Source organism: Coturnix japonica, chromosome 1, assembly GCF_001577835.2.
Source record: "Coturnix japonica isolate 7356 chromosome 1, Coturnix japonica 2.1, whole genome shotgun sequence".
NCBI lineage: Eukaryota > Metazoa > Chordata > Aves > Galliformes > Phasianidae > Coturnix > Coturnix japonica.
The window spans coordinates 72,130,875-72,148,913 of NC_029516.1; the positions used below are offsets into that span (position 1 = coordinate 72,130,875).

An 18,039-nucleotide genomic window follows, 5' to 3' on the forward strand; every position below is an offset into this window, starting at 1 on the left:
TACACATGCATGGCAGTGCAGGATATAGAGTCCAGATGGAAAACTTGCTTACAGAATGCCTAATTAAGGTATATAGAGAAAAGTGTTTCCTTAACATTAATCCACTCTATCTTAAGTCCTATACCTAATTGAACTATTCTGTACCTAATTGAAATATTTTCTGGGACTCTACCTATATATCTACAGGAAAATCATTGGCTGCACTCCCCCAACATCAAATTCCCTTGTGGTACACATTGGACATTCCCATTTTTGTCCATCACCCACCACGTGCACCCAGGTCCCTGGGCAAAGACAGTACCCCGGAGAGGTTTGCCCTTTCCAGACGCTGGAAGGACCCAAACCGTCTTTCCCCAACGCTCTTTATGTGTACTCAAGGAACCTTATCTCCCTCCAACGGTACGTAGGGAGCTGGATTGATTAGGACCATTGCGATTACTAGATCCTCGAGTGTTGACGCACCAGGTGGCTTCTGCTAAATGGTTCTCCCATGAATTTCCTTACTTTTGACCCACCAAGATATTTAGGGAATCATTCCAGAATCAGATTATGAGCCAAACAAAACCTATTCAGAAAGGATACATGAGTGTGGGGACACCCCGTGTTGCCAGGTACTTCTGGATGAGCCGCTCGGTACCGTACCAGTTGAAATCTTTTGTTGCATACCCAATACGTGGGAAGTGCACCGATGCTGAGAAGTGAAGAAAGAGTAAACACTCTTTAGGACAAGATACCTTACATAAAGCAGTCTACATAAGGACTTCAAACTACCCAACAAGAACAGAAGGAATACTTTAAAGCACAACGTATCCATGGGAATCTCAATCTTGCTTCAGTTTTCACCTTTATTTCTTTCTGAAGTGATTATCACACATTTATTTACAGAGTCACTATTCCACCACAGAACCACTTACCATTCCTTTTCTTAGCTGCTAAATAAATCTTCTTCAGGCCCTTTTCCAAAGCAGCCAGCTTGATGCCAGACAAGTTGTTGGACCGATCCCGGTGCTGAGCTACAATCAAGGCCAACTAAGGAGAAAACACACAAAAAATGAAATGGAGTCTAAATACAGCACTAAGAGACACAGCAATAGTTGCTGGAAAATGGCATTATTAACAATTAGCTTTAATAATCTCTAAATAAAATTCTCTTTTTTTCTCTAGTGGCAGTTTAGCCATTTTCAGTATTTAGGGCCACTGTCACTGGGAAAAAGACAAAGTTCACTAAACACAGTTTCAGAATCACATAAGGAAAGCAACAAAATGGAGCTTCTCATTCTCACCAAGTCTTGTCCTTTTCTCCTGGATTTGTTATCATCAATGGGAAATAACAGGGTTCCTCCTAACTGCAGGTCTGCCCAGAAGACAAGAATGAAAGAAAACCAAATGAATAAATGTATCAGTCCTGAAGAGCCAATACTGAATGAAAACAGCAGAGATTTCACTGTCACGTTCTGTATTATTCTTGTCTGCCTCCTCATAACGGATTCAACAGTCAGAACCCAGGGAATCAAGACAGACATAAACCTGCCCTAGCACACAGAGACACACCACCCAGTTAAAAACCACAGATGGAAAGAAAGACACTGAAACAAGAATAAAACAAAGAAAAAAAACAACAGGTCCTTCTACAGCAAGATGGTATTTAGACTCCTCGCTCCCGCAACATCATTGGGATTGAAACTCTTAAGTATCTTGGCCTAGGGTTGTGTTTTAATCCCTTACCTTTCATCTTCCCTGCCATCTCATATATTTTTCTTGGCTGATCAGAACGAGATTCCAGAGCTGTAAATAAACCACCCCTTCCCCAGCGGCCAGAGTCATCTAAAATGCAATGACAGATCCGTGTTTTAGAAACTGAGATTGAAGACCATCCCTGAAGGAAAGGGGCCTACTCTGTCTAAATGCAATGAATGACCATCAAAAACAGATATGAGAACCACATGTGAATTGAAGTGAGCCAGCATGTAAGGAACTATCCTAAAGGATCAACTTCAGCCACTGAGGAAAAATCAAACTTGTCATAGTTCCCTGAAAAAACTGCAGTAAGAATTCCTTTCAACTGCCCACTGTGGATATTCAACCAAGTATTTATCATGGTAGAGAGCATATAAAACTGTCAGTACCCTCATACCCAGGGAGAACATGCACATATGTCCCCAGATTGGTGCTTTGGGCTTCCCACAATTAGATGTTTGTTATTTGTGGGCTTTTCTTGTCACTTGGCATTTCCACTTTAACCACGAGTTTTTATGCTGAGTTTAACATAAGCCAAAGCAGCTTGTAACACTCAGCTACAGCCTTGGTAAGAACTTCCACTGATTCTTGAACAGCTCTGTAACCTGAATTTCTCTGCTCAGCTTCAGTGTCTTGACAGAGGTCCTAAAACTAGTGACAGGCTTAGAACCTCTGTACTGTCAGTGCAGAGAGACAAGCACCATGAGAGTGCAGCTCTGACCTCGGCCTCTGAAAAAGCCCATCTCTCTCCGCTGACTGCACAATGGAGGTGATTTTTAATATCTCAGTTCAGTCTTTACAGCTTACATGGGACAAATATAAGGCCTTCACCTTCAGAGGCACTGTTTCCACTTGTCCACAGAACTACAGTTTCTAGACATACCTTTCAAGAGGCTCAGCCAGAAACAAAGACCGATATACCCCTTCCTAACACTAGTGTGGAGTCTGTACTGCTTCTATACCACGCAAGATCAAGTCAGACTCAAAATGATTTCAACCTGGTACAAAATTAGAAATTTCCAAACTAGAAAGGTCAATTTAGCCCCTTGCCCATCCCACTTTACAATAGTTCTGTTGTCAGAAGTCCTACCCAGGCAGTGGACAATGATGGCATCTTCCTCTTCTGCTTTGGGATGGGTGACATCTCCCATGACGTACTTGATACAGTTTAGGTCCACATCTCTGTAATCCAAATCCACATTCAGCCCAGCCTCTCCCTCCTCAAACTCTTCCTCAGACTCGCTTTCCTCTGAAGGGAGACAGGTAGATGTGTAATGATTTGACTCCCACCAGGCCATCCTGAAACAAGAGAAGAAACTCAATGAAAATAAGCAAAGACAGGGGGTCTACACCTTGTTTTAAAGGACTCTATTTTAGATAGGAACCAAGATTACACTAGCTGATATCTGATTTTAACTGCCATGTGCTTGTGTGATAAAATGATTGTAGGCATAGAAAAAATAAGCATACAACGAGGTGGAAGGAGTTATTCAGAGTGGTAAAAAGAAAAATAGATAAACACCAAGTAGTAAGTTAATACACATGCCAAAGAGTTACAGATATTAGGATGAGACATGGGGACAGGGACATCTGAAGTCTGACACTTCATATTTAAGTTGTCCCAAAAGCTCACTATACACTCAGACAGGACATTCTCATTCAGGCCAGTCTCAATGAATTAAATTAGATGTGAAGTACTCAGAAACATCCTGATGTATGAAGCTAATTCTTTAGGGTGATCTGCAGCTATTTTGTCACCTTCTCCTCCCCTCATTCTCAGCCCCACTTGCCAGAGTGGATACAGAGCATGTTTCTACAGCACACTGTAACAGATACTAATTTAAAAGTAGTTGATGCTGCAGTACAAGCCATACTTTTTCATGTGCTCTGCCACTGCTTTTGCCTTCCTCCTTTCCTCCATAAGCTTTGCTCTCTTCGCAGCTGCTTCTTGGCGCTTCTTCCTCCGAGCCTCCAGCTCCTCTGTGCTCAACAAGTGCTTCCTCCTGGTTGACTGGTCCCGGAGGCCTGTAAGAAGAGTCTAGAGAAAGCAAGCGGCAATTCAGCACTGCTCTTCTCAAGCACACACCTGGTGCCCACTTTATGCTGCACTCCTTTCCCATTTGTCTACTCATCCACAGCCCTTAACCACCAGATCCCAGACGTCAAACAAATGGGTGGTTTTGTAATCTAAGTTTATATTAGTGCCCAGCATTTCATCTGTGATCTGTTACCAGATATTGCTGGATTTGTCCAACCCTCAGATTCAAGAGCCAACAATGGCATCTGAATCTTTTAACGTGTTTTTTCCTTTGCAAGCTTTAAGTAAAGCTTGCAGAAAATGAAACTGAGTTTCCTCTCAATTAAGAGCATCATATGCTTTGTCATGACTTTTGCCTTACATTTGCTTTGTTCCGGAGAGCTCTCCCTTCTTTACTGGTCTCTTCAATTAAGGCTTTCTGCAGATCCAAAAGCTGATCAAATGCTTTTTTGTCTTCTCTGCTGGGTTCTTTTGAATAATCCTTGCCTTCATACACATACATGTGATCTTCAAAAAAATAATTTACAAGTATAAAGAAGGAACTGAAAGCCACTAACACTTCAAATATATAGCAAGATCAAAAGCAATTAGGCTTCTCTGTTACACTGTTCTACACTCAGCAGAAAAAGACAGTAAATGTCTTTTATATAGTCAGCATCAGCATAACTTTAAAACAACAGAACCAAGATTTGCTTCCTCAGTCAAAAGCTTTCTGCTTCAGTCACAGATCTGTATTTAAGTGCTACAGCGTACTCAAAGCAGAAAGTCAGTCTGTCTCATGGTATTACAAGAGAGAAAGCATGCTTAAACTTTATTCTCATTTAATACAGAGAGCTAATCACAATTAAGTTACACTTGAATTGGAAACTAGAATAATGAAGACAATAGGTTTGTTCTAGCCGTTCAGATTCAATAGCTCTGCATTTCTTACCTCATGTTTTGGAACTCTTTAAGGTCATTCCAGCTTGTGTTTTTCATGGCCAACAATCTTTTATATGGAGACATATACAAAAGAGTTGCTATATAGTTTTTCTTTAAGTTATTGTTATCCTTCTGCATCTGTAATTCTATCTTAATGATTCTCCATGGGAATAACAGCAGCTGCAATTTGAATGCTTCCACTTTCCTGAGGTCTCAGAATTTGAAGCACATTAAGGAATTCAGCCCCTCTGGCCAACAAGCTGGGCTAATATTCTTATCAATGTTTCAGGCAAACGAGAATGCAAGAAGAAGAAAAAAGACTAATTTAAGCTTAGAAATCGAGCTCATGGATGGGCCACTTTTCTTTACAAGTCCAATTTTCTTCTTATTACCTAAAAAATACCACCCCTCCCTAGGAAGCCTCCTCTACTAGCTCCCAAGCACTCCATAGGCGTTTCAATTTGTAACTTACTTTCTGTATCATCCTCCTTCCTCTCTTCTTCACGTGGCAGAACAACATCCATTACCCACTTCCCTTCTTTCGTCTCCCCAAGGATGTTTTCCAGCTCCACATCCTGGACAGTGCTTCCCTCAGAGGACAGCAATTTATCTAAGCCAAATTTCAGGATTTCACTCAGCTTTATCAAAGAAAAGAAGTAGTTCATTATGAGTATCTTCTAATTCCACGTGAATCCCTGTGACTCAGGCTTTTCAGACATAAATTGGAAGGTTATAAAAGTGAAATCTAATCCTTTGTATTATCTGTCTAAATATTAGCACTTAACATGTTCGTTTTTCTCAATACCTATTGAGACAGGCCCCTGTCACATACCTTCCTCAAACATACTCACTCAGACCGGAAAGGCCATTTTTCCCCTCTATAGGCCAAACAACAAAAAAGGCATCATTCTGAATGCATTCAAGGAGCTTTCTTCATAGCCAAAAAATCTGGGCTTGTTTTTGCCCCACCTCTTAATAAAATCAAATCAAATCTTACATCCCACAAAAATTCACAGGGAGCACAATATCAGCATGGAATTTCCTATGGGCTCAGTTCCACTTCTTCCACATAAACTATAATTGCTGAGGTACATACTGATGAAGGGGTAGGGAGTGGGAAAAGATACATTAATTCCAAGCCTTTCCCAGGTTTACCTCTATAGAGAGATATATCCCTCCTAATTTCACTTTGCTTGATGTTTTCAACCAAAGCTCTCAGCCCAAAACTCAGCTTTTGGGTCAGAATCATAAATCACACCCTGACTCCTGAGACACTGTATCTGCCAGGAGGTCAACCAAAGGTTGACCAAGTTTCAGACGAGCAATCAAAAGCTGTCAAAGTACTTATCATTAGCTCTGTTTGTGAGAGAAGGGCAGGAGAGACAGATAAGTTCTTAGAAACAATGAGTCAGCCTCCACTTTAGACCTGTTATATAATTAAAAACCGAGGGACATTCTGCCTTCTCCTCTTCTCCAAGGAAACACATATTTTACACAACAGATGCACCTCAAGACTCTAAAAACTGTCTTCAAATTTCCAATCTTGTTTGGACCTGGAGTGCAATGCTGATTCCTAGGATGTGCACAAAAGCTGTCAGGTCAACATATATCCCCCAGCCCCCAAATGGAAGCGTCTTGGCAGGTTCATATCAGACAAAAACAGAGAGACATGCCAACATTCCTAAGAACGTTACTGAAGTCATCATGAAGGTTTAACTCTTTTACCTGTAAATCTGATGCTTCCTGAGGTTTGTGTACTCCCAAGGCGAACTGACCTCCTTCTACAATGGCATTTGTCAGACGAAGCTTGGAAGCAGCTCTTCGGTAGATGATTTCTTCAACTGTATCTCGTCCAATCAAGCGGATAATTTTTACAGGCCTTCATAAAGTCAAGAAAATACTTATTTTGTTTGAGGTAAGCGGTTTCTTGGCATAGCACACTTATCACAACACCTTATCCAATCTTTTCATGGGGATAAAAAGGCAAAATCAAAGACAACAGAGGGTAGTGACGCACTGGAACAGGTTGCCTAAGGAGACTGTGGAAGCCCCATCCCTGGAGACATTCAAGGCCAGGCTGGATGTAGCTCTGGGCAGCGTGGTCTGGTCGTTACAGTTAGGGAAAGAGACACTCAACGTAAGGAGAAGTAGCAACATTTCTCACTTGTGCTGCCCAATCCGGTGAGCTCTTGCTATCGCTTGCAAGTCGTTTTGTGGGTTAAAATCACTGTCAGTAAAAATAACTGTATCTGCTGCCGTCAGGTTCATGCCAACTCCTCCTATGAGCAGAGAAGATCACAGGGTACATCAGTAACATCAATTAAAGACACAGCTGGATAATTTATGCTATGCAAGGTTTTGTCAGATCTGATCAACTACATTAGATTCAGTTCATCCCTCAGCCCCAAGTCTGAGTCTCACAAGGATCCAAATAAATGGATGAGCCCAGCATTTCTGTACTTCTCTGTGCTTCCTGCAACAGCCCAAAACAGAGCAGCACTATGCATTGTAGGGGAACAAAAAAAAGAAAGAAAGGATGCAAGCAAATCAATACAAAGGCAACTGGTAGTCAAGACTGATAATGTTAATGTTTTGATAATGACATACTCTTCAGCTGTCAGGAAGACTAATGCAGCAAGTACTGGCTTTACTGAGGCTACAAAGGTCTGCCCAAGCTATGACTTGGCTGAAGCACAGTAACAACTGGTAAATACACTGTTGAAACAGTGTGAAACAACACACCAATTATTCAGCAGCCAGAGCCTGGGTATATATGTGACTTTAAACAGTTTTGAAATTAGAGTTGGGACTCTCATGGAATGAAAGAAAAATGTTATTCTTTTAATAATATTCAATACTGTCACAACATACTACAGCAAAAGAGGGTAGAACCTGTTCAAGTACATTCTTTCCTGCAGGCGATAAGAGCTTCATAATAATCGGAACAATCTTGCAAGTGGAGATAGTCATGCACTTGAAAATCTCTGCCCATAACACAAGGATGGAAATATGGCTAGTGCTGCTGTTCCCAGGTGGATAGAATATAACAGACATAGCAGCGAGCACTAAAAAGCAACTCTTGATTCTGGTGGACAGCAGGCAGGAAGAGTTTAGGCACAGTGTTAAGAGAAGCATCTATTTCTTGCACTTAGCACTTCTCTATAGTCTCAATATACTCCTCTCCACTCCCTGCAATATTATCAGAGCCATTTTAATTCAGGAAAGTCTGACCAGAAGCCCAAAGAAATAAGACATAATTAGAGGCTGATGCTTGAGATCAAGCAGCATTGATCCTCTCTCTGAAGGTAAGCAGAAGCCTGCCCTTGTGCTGGTCTGAATAAAGAGACAGGAAGGACTGAAACCATTCAGACAACACAAATAGGCCTGGGGAACTAAGAGGAGGCAAAGTAGAGGTGGCACTCCTGTGGTGTTCCTTGCAGTTTCTGGTATGTAAAAGGCTCTCAGCTGAGTCCATCTGCCAGCCAGAGTGCACGCCCACATTCAGGGAGCAATTCTACCAGCTTGCTTAGAGGAAGTCTATTTCTGCCTAAAGTCTGATGAAACTTAAGAAATAAAGTACTCGCAGAAATAAAATGCTCAGAATAAAAGTTACTCAAACAGCTGCAACCTGAAAACTATTTTGGCATCAGCTGCTGAAAGCACAGGAATCGGGTCTCCTAGCTAAGAAACCCAAATTCAGGATGTGTCTTGTCTCTCTCAAAAATCTTCAATATTAACAGAATATGGAGGATTCAGAACACCCTGAAATTTTGCCAGAGAGAGCAAAAGAAGAGTGCAGAAGCAAGACAGGTGTTGTCTCTCCCTTCCTTACTTACCTGCTCTGGTGCTCAGTAGGAAGACAAAGATGGGCTGCTGACCAAAGTTCTTAATGGCAAGGTGTCTCTCTTCACCTCTTACAGAACCGTCCAGCCGCTCGTAGCTATAGCCTTCCCAAACAACAAAATGTATGTTTCTGAGATTCTGGTTATACTCCGTCTCTCTTATTTCATTCATCATACATTTACTGTTGTCCTGACTTTTTATGCCAAGCCCTCCTGCTCTGATTTGCATTTTATCACCTTCAACTCCTCTTTTCCTTTCCAGTGACCCTGACTCCCAGACTGACTGTCAACAAAAGCTAATTTACCTAAAGTGGAAACTCTTAGCATTTAATTTACTGCATGGAAACAAGCTGGAGAAATACAAAGCCAAAGCATAAGAACATTAACACAGTGTCCCATTTCAGACTATACTGTGCTGGCTGTTGGCTCCACGCTACAAGCCAATAACCATCATATCTTTCTCATACAAGCTTGTACTGCTTTCAGCGTGTGCTTTCCTGTGAGCAAGCAGTATGGGAAATAGCCTTACATTTGGCTTTTTAGTGCAACATTAGTTGTCCAAACCCATAAACACCAAAGAAAAGCCTCTTTCATGGCAAGTCCTAAGTAGGCACAGAGCCACGTGGGTTGAAACAAAAGAAAATGTCTCAAGATCCCTTTGGCAGCCTTGCCAAAACAGTCATATTGAGGCCTCACTGCCAACAACTGTTTTAATCAAAAACTCATTTCCTGGTATAAATGTGGTACAATTTGCGTTCTGTACTGGACAAACTGAATTGAGAGCTAATAGCTTTACTATAGCTACTTCAGGACTCAGGTACATAATTAACCACAGGTATATAATGAAACTTTGCTACCCTGCCATCTGTTAGCTTGATTTTAGCAAGGAACCAAAGCTCAAGCTACTTTGAAGAACTACACTGAAGTGCAAGTTCCTTGCAGGCAGGTAGCACAAAGAGACTAATTCAAATCCCAAGTCACAGACAACTGTAAGAATATGGTTTCTGTCTACTAAGAAGAAACAAACGCTCATCATATTCTCCATCCCAGGCAGATCAGCCAAAACCAGACTAACACTATATGGCACAGATCATTAAGATAAGCCCCTTGCTGCCAAACCATACAGACCATACCTCTATAGTCCATGTAGTCTTGCAGAATGTCAAGCAGTTTAGTCATCTGAGAAAAGAGCAAGACACGATGGCCACTGGAAGAAGAATGAGATGTTACCAGCAACATTATAATGTGACAGCATTTCACAGAGCAGTAGAAGGGTTACAGTAGCTCACCCAGCCACCCTTACATAGCAAGAGCTCTCCACAACACTGCACTATGCCTCACAGAGTCACTGCCAACTCCTTCACCAATTTTCAGCCCCACATCCAGATGTAGCCAGACAGCTCTGCCTGCTACCATCAGCTGCCATGTGTAAAAGTGTGAAGTCACAAACAGGTAACAAGGCTCTGGCACAACACTGTTGCTGGCTACATGCACATTGGCACAGACCAAGAGAGTCCTGGCTAAAAGGATCCTCAGCTTGAATGTAGTGCCATGAGGGTCTTTACCACATGACCTGCCAGACTAGATTGCCCTGTCAGATTCATATTCCCCCAGGTTCCCAGCATAAATTTGGCAATATATGAGAACACGTGAGAGTTAGTGAAGTATTTTAAGAAATGTTTAAAGGGAAGCTACTAAATTTTTTTGAGATTCCTCTACAGCCTAATGCAGTTCTTTGTACTGAGATAATTTAAATAGGGCAGTGCTTGTGTTGTGGTATCTGTACAATCTATGGAGAAACAAGGCAGCTTTCCTTCTTAGTTTATCTTTTCTCCCTGTGTCAACTCCACCTTATCTTCCTCATCCCAACACGACATACCCATCATACAAGAATGAAAGGAGTTTATCCAACAAACACAGTTTGCCACTGGCTTCAATGATATGATCTCCAATCTCAAATGGCTCTGGTTCAACACCTAGAAAAGAAAGGTGTTTCAGAAGTAGACCTAATTATATAAGTATCAACTCAATGATCAACCTTTAAGTGACCACGTTGCCAAATACTGCCAGGCAGATCCCCAGGATGCTTGTTTAAAAAACAATGGTTCTATTTTGAAAGATAAGAATGTGTTCTTACCATTGAAAAGATACGGGTGGGCAACACACTTCCGAAGCTGTATTAAGACATTCTGAAGCGTGACCTTCCTTCCCGTTCCACCTTCAAATGCATCTGGAATGAAGTGCACAGAAAAAAAGAACTGAGTAGGAAAGCCCATGCTTCACCAATGCTTTGACTGAGAACACCTAAGCACTGCTCTGCTTCAGCATTGAAGTAACTCTTTGCACATCATTTCTGTACTTGATATTTCATCTCAAGAGTGATACATCCATCTTTATGAGCCAAATAAAACTCCCCATGCTTTTCTTTTTTTGAGGGAGGGAGTCTTTACTACTTTGCCTTGTCAAAACCTCTGGAACTTTCTCAACTCCCTGGAAAGAGCCAATGACATTTTTCCTAAGACAGCACTATGGATCTAGAAATCATCAGAACTGATTTGTTACAGTTCATTTGGACTTCCCAAGAACAAAAACAGAAAAGTAATACAACATAGTAAAGACTGCCCGGCTAACCAGGAAGTTAAGAGTAGATACGTATTTCTGTGAGGAAAATAAATGTGGACATTGCTGACTCTAGAAGATTCAGCTTTCATGGTGATGATGCAAAGCACAGTGGCTCCTCAATGCAGCAGGCATTAGCTCTAGAACAAAGAGTCACTATCCCCCCATTTACAACACAAAAGCACTGACAAACCAAACGTGGTACATAGAAATGAAAAAGGAGGATTTCAGAGAACCAAATACTTTCTCTTTTATCCCTCAGGATGCTCAGTTAAAGTTGATTCACACATGGAATGCCAAGGAGTGAGCTGTTAGGATAAGGATCTGTGGCTGTATTGTCTATATGGTCCTGTGATTTCCTAAGGCATTCAAATCTACAACCAACAGGTTTCAATTTGCTATGTGAAATCTATATTATTACTGGAAAAGTTGTAGAGACCTATAATTTCCTATACAAACTTTTTTTTGTCTGAAGACAAGAAGAATGGACAGGAACAGACTTACTTCTTCATAAGACTTTTAATTACAAGCTGATCCAAAGCAGATTCTTGAAGCTGTCCCTCCCCAGCTCCAGATTCACATGTCTCTTCCTCTATCACAGGCTAAAATCATGAATCATGCAGCCCCAGAATCAACCAATAGAATTCAAACACCTCAGTTACCTAAATCTTTGGTCAAAATAGCTTTGTAGTACTTCCTCTGCAGAGCTGACATTCCGTGGTATAAAACTACTTCCACCTTTTTTGGAAGGTCTGCTGTCACCTCAGACTTGACTCTTCGAAGCAAAAATGGTTGCAGAAGATTGTGCAATTCTTTGGCTATCCAGAAGCAAGATATACCAAATTATCAGTGAAGCATAAGGGATTCATACAGTATCTTTACAGCTATACTTTCAAAGATAAAGGTATAAAGGAACCTTAACGAAATTATCCTAGCCCAGTTTTACAGAGAAAACAAAAGACAGTTGCACACCTAAAGTACTTATCAGCTACACTAAGATTAGTAATCATTATTTATACTATGTGCCCTTCTCCCAGTCCTGATTCAAGTACAGCATCAGTTGTTACTTACCTGGCTCACTCTCCTTTTCAACTGCTTGGTAATACTCAACAAACTCTTTCACATGTTTTCTAGGAAAAATATCAGGTTCAATAAAGCTGAGTAAGGAGTACAGTTCTTGGAGGCTGTTCTGGATTGGAGTTCCTGTGAGTAGCAGGCTGAAACCTACTGAGAGCTGAAAGAATGAACAGCAAAACAAAATGAAAAGGAGGGAGCATTTGAAATGAAAAGTTAATTAATCTACAGTTCCACCCACATCCTTCTCATGCTTAAACTAAAGACAATATGTGGCACAGAAATGCCTGCAGAATTCTGCAAATACCAGCCAAAACCATATTACTTACGGTACGGAATGACTGTCAAACAGCTCTACCAAACTTAAGCTGGCACCAATGCAAAGAGGACAGCATAAGCAAAGTAAAAACAAAATGCAAAAGCAAAATTAGAATTCCCAGACCCAATGCTGCATACTCACTGTTAATGACAGGCAACTAGAAAACACTGCTGAAATAGGACAGTGAAATGAAACTGCAAACGATCACATGCCATTTCTACTTTCTGACCTACTCTGACGATCACGCTGCCATTATCTGGTCCATGCTGCTTATAGCAATCCATCACCAACTCTGAGGCCTCCAGTCAAGAAGGGGTGCTTGCTGGTGGCAAGGCTCACTAAAGAACTCCACAAAGGAGCAATCTCAAGAAAGAGATCCTACCTTAGTGGTGGTCAGCCCTTAAATGGGATCTAGGAGAGGTAGAATCAAGCTCCACCCCTTCTGGGAGCACAGCTGAATTACCTTCACCTGTGCTCCCACAGCTGACCCATCACCTGCCTCAGATGGTTAATCAGAGGTTCAGGCTGTGATCAGCCATTTCCCTTACAAGGTCCTTATTGCTCTGCCACTATGTGGATCTGTTCAACAATTCTGATGGAATCTGGTTGTGGCCCAGGGTTAATAACGACACAATACAAAGGAATAAACAGAAAATCAGTACGCTTTAGTGAAAAGTCTTTATGCAGTAGTAGATAGCTGGTATGTTTTACCTCAGTAAGTGTCTCATAAAGCAGAGAGTTCTGATTTTTCAGTCTGTGAGCTTCATCTACAACCAAGGCAGCCCAATCAAAACTGTGAACAAATAACGCAGCATCTCCAGTTACTTACAGAGAAATTTGCCAATGCAAAAAAGACTGAAATAAGTGATAGCTTCGTTTGGCTGAACTCAAGAGGCTCCCGCTCCATGAACCACAGGCAAGGATCACAATTGTGGTAGAAGAGCGGGAGGAATTCACAAGTACCGGTTTTCAAGAGTCAATACTGCCTCTTAACTACAGCCTGAAATCCAAACTAAGTAAGTTCAATTCAATTTGCTGTTTCTCTCTCCACTTCCATTTCTGTAGGAAAAAATTGTGTAAGTCCAAGTTAGTCAAACATTCAAGATCCATCGTGTGGAAAAAGACATGAAATTAGGCCCTTACACCCATGCAAAAAAACCCAGCAACGATGGCGAGCTAATGATTGCAGAGGTGTTACAAACCTTTTGCAAAATCATCCAAGAGGGAAACTTCAGCTCAGTCTGGGCTTGATACAGCCACACGCACCATCACACTGTACAGGCTGCAGAATCACTTGCTATCTAATAGATCCACTCGACTTAACACAAAGTCTCAGTACTCATTAATGCTAACAATGAGGATTTCAACTCCCACATTACAGAGTGACTTCCACACAGTTCTGGCTGATGGAGAGGCAGGGAGGGGAGAGCATGACACTCCAGCTTTTCTTTCCCACACACCTCTCTTCCCAGTAATATACAAGGGCTGGAATCATGTGGATCTATATTTTCCCCAGGGCTCTTTTCACATATATCCTAAGGGACATTAAGGGCTCTTCACTGAAAGTTGGGTAAAGGACTCTGATCATAATTGAAGAGCACATTTGGCTCTTGTGAAACATGGAGAATCTTGCATCTAGATAAACACACACTTCAGAAATCTCTGACAGACTTGAAGAATTAAATTTAAATAATAATAAGAAGAACCTGCACTCACCATTTGAGAAACGCTGCGTCTTTCATACAGATCTGCAGTGAAAGAAAACAAACTGTTACTTACAACTTAACACATAGTTCAAAAGAGAGTATCTTGCTCGCTAATTGCAAACTATAGTGAAATAGCGCAGGGTTGGAGTGAAGTCAGTTACCAAGGAAAGTAACATAACAGATAACGTAACCACAAGCTTTAGCAACTCTTCATTTTAATGCTTCTCTGGCAAAGCATCAGTAGTAAAACCTCAGAGAATTCATTTTCAGACAAGTCTGCAATGTTTGTTCGTATCATTCACACCCTGTAAGAAACACCATGCACCTTCAGTATTGTATTACAGTCTTCTTGATTCTAAGCAAATATGTGCTTCAGTGGATTAATCTGACCTGCTAATGTCCTAAAGTGCTCACGCTATCTGCCCAACTTCGGATTCAAGCAGGAAGAGAAACGGGGTCAATTGATAAGCTTAAGAAGCACAGAATTTTATCATCAGAATAGCAGAGACGAGAAAAATACAAGTTAAGTCTCCATATGGTTGATTGTTTTGCCAGCATTGCTTTAGTATAAGCACCTCCATTTATCACATTCAGTACAAGGCTTATCACTGCACTCCTGGCTTGTGCATAGTGGAAAAAGATGCAGGTTCAGAGCGATCAGCACAGGTCATGGCTCCTAGATGAAGAAAATGGTAAAATACTTGAGAGGGAGAGCAAAGGGGCAAAGGGAAGAGGAGATCAAGCAGGGAAAAAAGAAGCTGTGAGAAGCTTCCTCATTTAATTTCAAATTGATGCGTCTGTTAAGAGGCTGTTAAAATGAAATCAAAGCACTGATACAAAGTAACACCTGAGTGGAAATGAGTCATAAGAGAAAGATAAAGGCTTTTTTCCACTCCATATAACTAAGCACCAGGCCAGGCAGAACCCAAAGCAGTGATAAAGGAAGCAACCCTGCTGGTTCTCTGTAAGGTACTGACTGGATTCAGCCCCAAATTCCATTGATTTTTAATAGAAACCTCATCATTTTACAGTCTGGTTTTGGCTGAGGAAGGCAGGCAAAAGAGGAACAAACATAGGCAAGCTCTTTCAAAGTGTTCCTGCAGTGACCAATTAATAGAATCTTAATAAGCATCACGCATATATGTGTGATTTTCCATTAAACGCAGACGATCTGTAAGGCAGCACAGAAAGGCAATGAAAATACCAGGTAGCATCAGTTAAAGATGTTTCTGATTTTGATTTGTTTATTCAAGGTGTGATACAGCTGCGTGGTAAAGCTAGGGTCAAATTAGATTATCTTCAGGACACAAAAGCTGCAGCAACTTAGATGGGCAGGTGATGTGGGCTGCAGAGTAGAAAATCACTGGGCGAGGTTAGAGTACAGAGGGCAAGTGGTAAAGCGTCATGTACAGAGGAATGGAAAAGGCAAGGAAAAACCTGAGTTCTCTTTTGAAGCAACGAAGACAACGTGTACCTCATATGTTGTTAAGAGCACGTGGAAGTGAGGTTGCTCTTTCACGTTCTGCTGCAGTTTGTATCGTTCCTCCTTGTTGCCGATGTACGTGACAAAAGAGAGACCTGGAGCAAACCTGTCGTCAAGAGGAAGACAGCAAAAGAAAGACAGCAACTTATTCTCCTGGGAAATGTGGCTGGATCTCAGCTCTTGAATCTAACTCAAGCAGGAATTAACTTGCATCCCAGCTTAGCACCTCAGCTGCTGGCTCTGGTTTGGACAAATGCCATACTAACCGGCTTATCCTAGGTCTCAAAGCATGATGCAGATGATGGATAAACAATCTAATGGTCCATCTGTGATTCTTAACTTAAAAAGCTCGTGAGAAGCAAGTGATTCTCCAGCTGGGAGCAAAGAGTTGGTCCAGAGGTAGCTAAAGTACAGATGAAGACAGGGCTCCAAAAATCTAGCCCCCATAGTGAAAGCAGATAAAATCAGTTCCGTGGAAGAAGAGATGGAACCATAAAGTTCTTCCTCACTTAATCCCACTCCTAATGCCTGCCTATTGTTCCTCTGACATAGCTGTTCACTACTGAAATTCACCATATTAAGTCATACTAGACTGTACTTTTTCCAGCTATTACAGCTGCTTGTTTATCCAAATCAGGCCAGATCATTTCAAAATCTAACCTCAATGATTTTTGTTTCTGACACAGCGTTGCTCAACAACCACACAGAAATACATCTGTTCTAATCTACAACTTTCAGCTGCTCCTCTTAAAAGCAATGTCTGGGCTCAAGCCTAAAAACATACAGATTCTGGGCACAGCAAACGTACCATCAGATGCTGTACCCCAGTGAATATGCGTTGCATGCATGGATGTAAGGTATTTTAGATGCATGTGTGAGCATGCCAAGAAACACACTATTCAGCTTGGGGTCTTACCTTTTATCATACAGAATCCTGGCTGTCTTCAGCAGAATTTGCCTAAGAGAGGCTGAGCATGGGGGGTTAGAAAATAACACAGAGCTAGTGAGGGTATATCTACTGACAGTCATCCAGTGTATTGGATATAAGTTGGATGAACGCATGGGTATCACAGCACTGTATAGGCTATGGATTAACTGCAAGCAGCGTACACATCAATTTGTTGTTTGGTAGCTTCCCTCTTTATGTTTTATTTCCTTTTGAAAGGAAGAAAATTGCTAGACTGAGCATATCTGAAGAGAGTCTTTGAAACTCACCATTCAAGGCTATAACGAGTACAACAGCTGTTTAAACTCACCTCTCCAGCTCCTCCTTCCAGTTGCTCAGAACAGACAGAGGACAAAGTATCAGGGATCTCTCTTTGTTCGCTAGTTTTTTTGTCAAATAAAGAAGTAGTGAAATAGTCTAGAAGGCAAGGAAATAAAAAAGTATTTTTTAATAACAAGGAAATTCCTGAACTTGCATAAACTGTCCCCTTGAGGTTTATAGCTGATTTCCCACAAGTTCTCCAACGCAAATCAGAGCTGAGAGAACACCAAAGGAGATCCATCATCAGTGACATAAAAGCTGACGTCCTAAAACATTACCTCAGCATCTCTAACCCTCTTCCAAAGACATCCCTCCAACAGTCCCAGAGATCTACTTTCTAAAGCTGCCAGTTTGTTATTTAAGACCTGTTGTCTGAAACCAAACCACAGTCATTCACTCCAACAAAAACGGATCCCATTTAAAAAATAAAACTAAAAAAACCCTGAAGAGTATCTACATGGACTCAACTTTAATCCACATGTTGACAGACTCAAAAATCATCCTACTTCAGGTGTCAGAATGACACCATTGGCTCCATACCCCCTGTGTTAACTAGTTAATGTTATTTATAAGCTACTAAGCGTTGTTCAGAACCTCGCAGGGGTTTTATGTGATTAATGAACCAAAAGAGCTCACTCTTATGAATAAGGACTTCAGGATGTGGCTGCTTACATGCTTAGGGTGCTTTTTGCATGCTGTGGGAACCCTGAGCCACAGTTAAGGCAAAAGTCATATTTCAGAAGATGACACACCTGACAAGTCTTCCCAAGACCCATCTCGTCGCCCAGGATACAGCCATGCTGGACTTGGTAGCATTGCACCAGCCAGTTTACACCATCTAATTGATACGGACGAAGCTTAATGCCTGTGAATAAAAGCAATCTGTTAATGTCACATAGCCATTCAACACTCTATATGTACTGTTACAGATAGGAGCCACCAGAAGCAGGTCCTGCACAGTTCTGACCTTCCCAATCAGCTGCCTTACAGTAAAAGCAGCCAGGCTTCCTCCTAGAGCGCAGAAACACTGCAA

At 41.4% G+C, this 18,039-nt stretch overlaps 1 protein-coding gene across 6 annotated transcripts in view; it reads right to left on the reverse strand.

The window, feature by feature from the left end:
• Positions 1-18,039, reverse strand: part of CHD1L (chromodomain helicase DNA binding protein 1 like) — a 31,975-nt gene that overhangs the window by 13,340 nt on the left and 596 nt on the right. For 2 of the 6 annotated variants that reach the window (XM_015876333.2, XM_015876305.2), the window contains exons 2-22: positions 17,759-17,871; positions 16,996-17,102; positions 15,731-15,845; positions 14,267-14,298; positions 13,262-13,343; positions 12,229-12,391; positions 11,820-11,975; positions 10,676-10,768; positions 10,418-10,514; positions 9,672-9,745; positions 8,533-8,643; positions 6,861-6,975; positions 6,422-6,575; positions 5,169-5,334; positions 4,137-4,282; positions 3,612-3,775; positions 2,828-3,036; positions 1,726-1,824; positions 1,284-1,354; positions 915-1,029; positions 583-691 (exon numbers count right to left, since the gene is read on the reverse strand). In XM_015876333.2, the coding sequence (XP_015731819.2) occupies positions 583-691; positions 915-1,029; positions 1,284-1,354; positions 1,726-1,824; positions 2,828-3,036; positions 3,612-3,775; positions 4,137-4,282; positions 5,169-5,334; positions 6,422-6,575; positions 6,861-6,975; positions 8,533-8,643; positions 9,672-9,745; positions 10,418-10,514; positions 10,676-10,768; positions 11,820-11,975; positions 12,229-12,391; positions 13,262-13,343; positions 14,267-14,298; positions 15,731-15,845; positions 16,996-17,102; positions 17,759-17,871 (2,491 nt within the window). The other 4 variants (XM_015876315.2, XM_015876324.2, XM_015876343.2 and 1 more) reach the window with 4 other exon arrangements.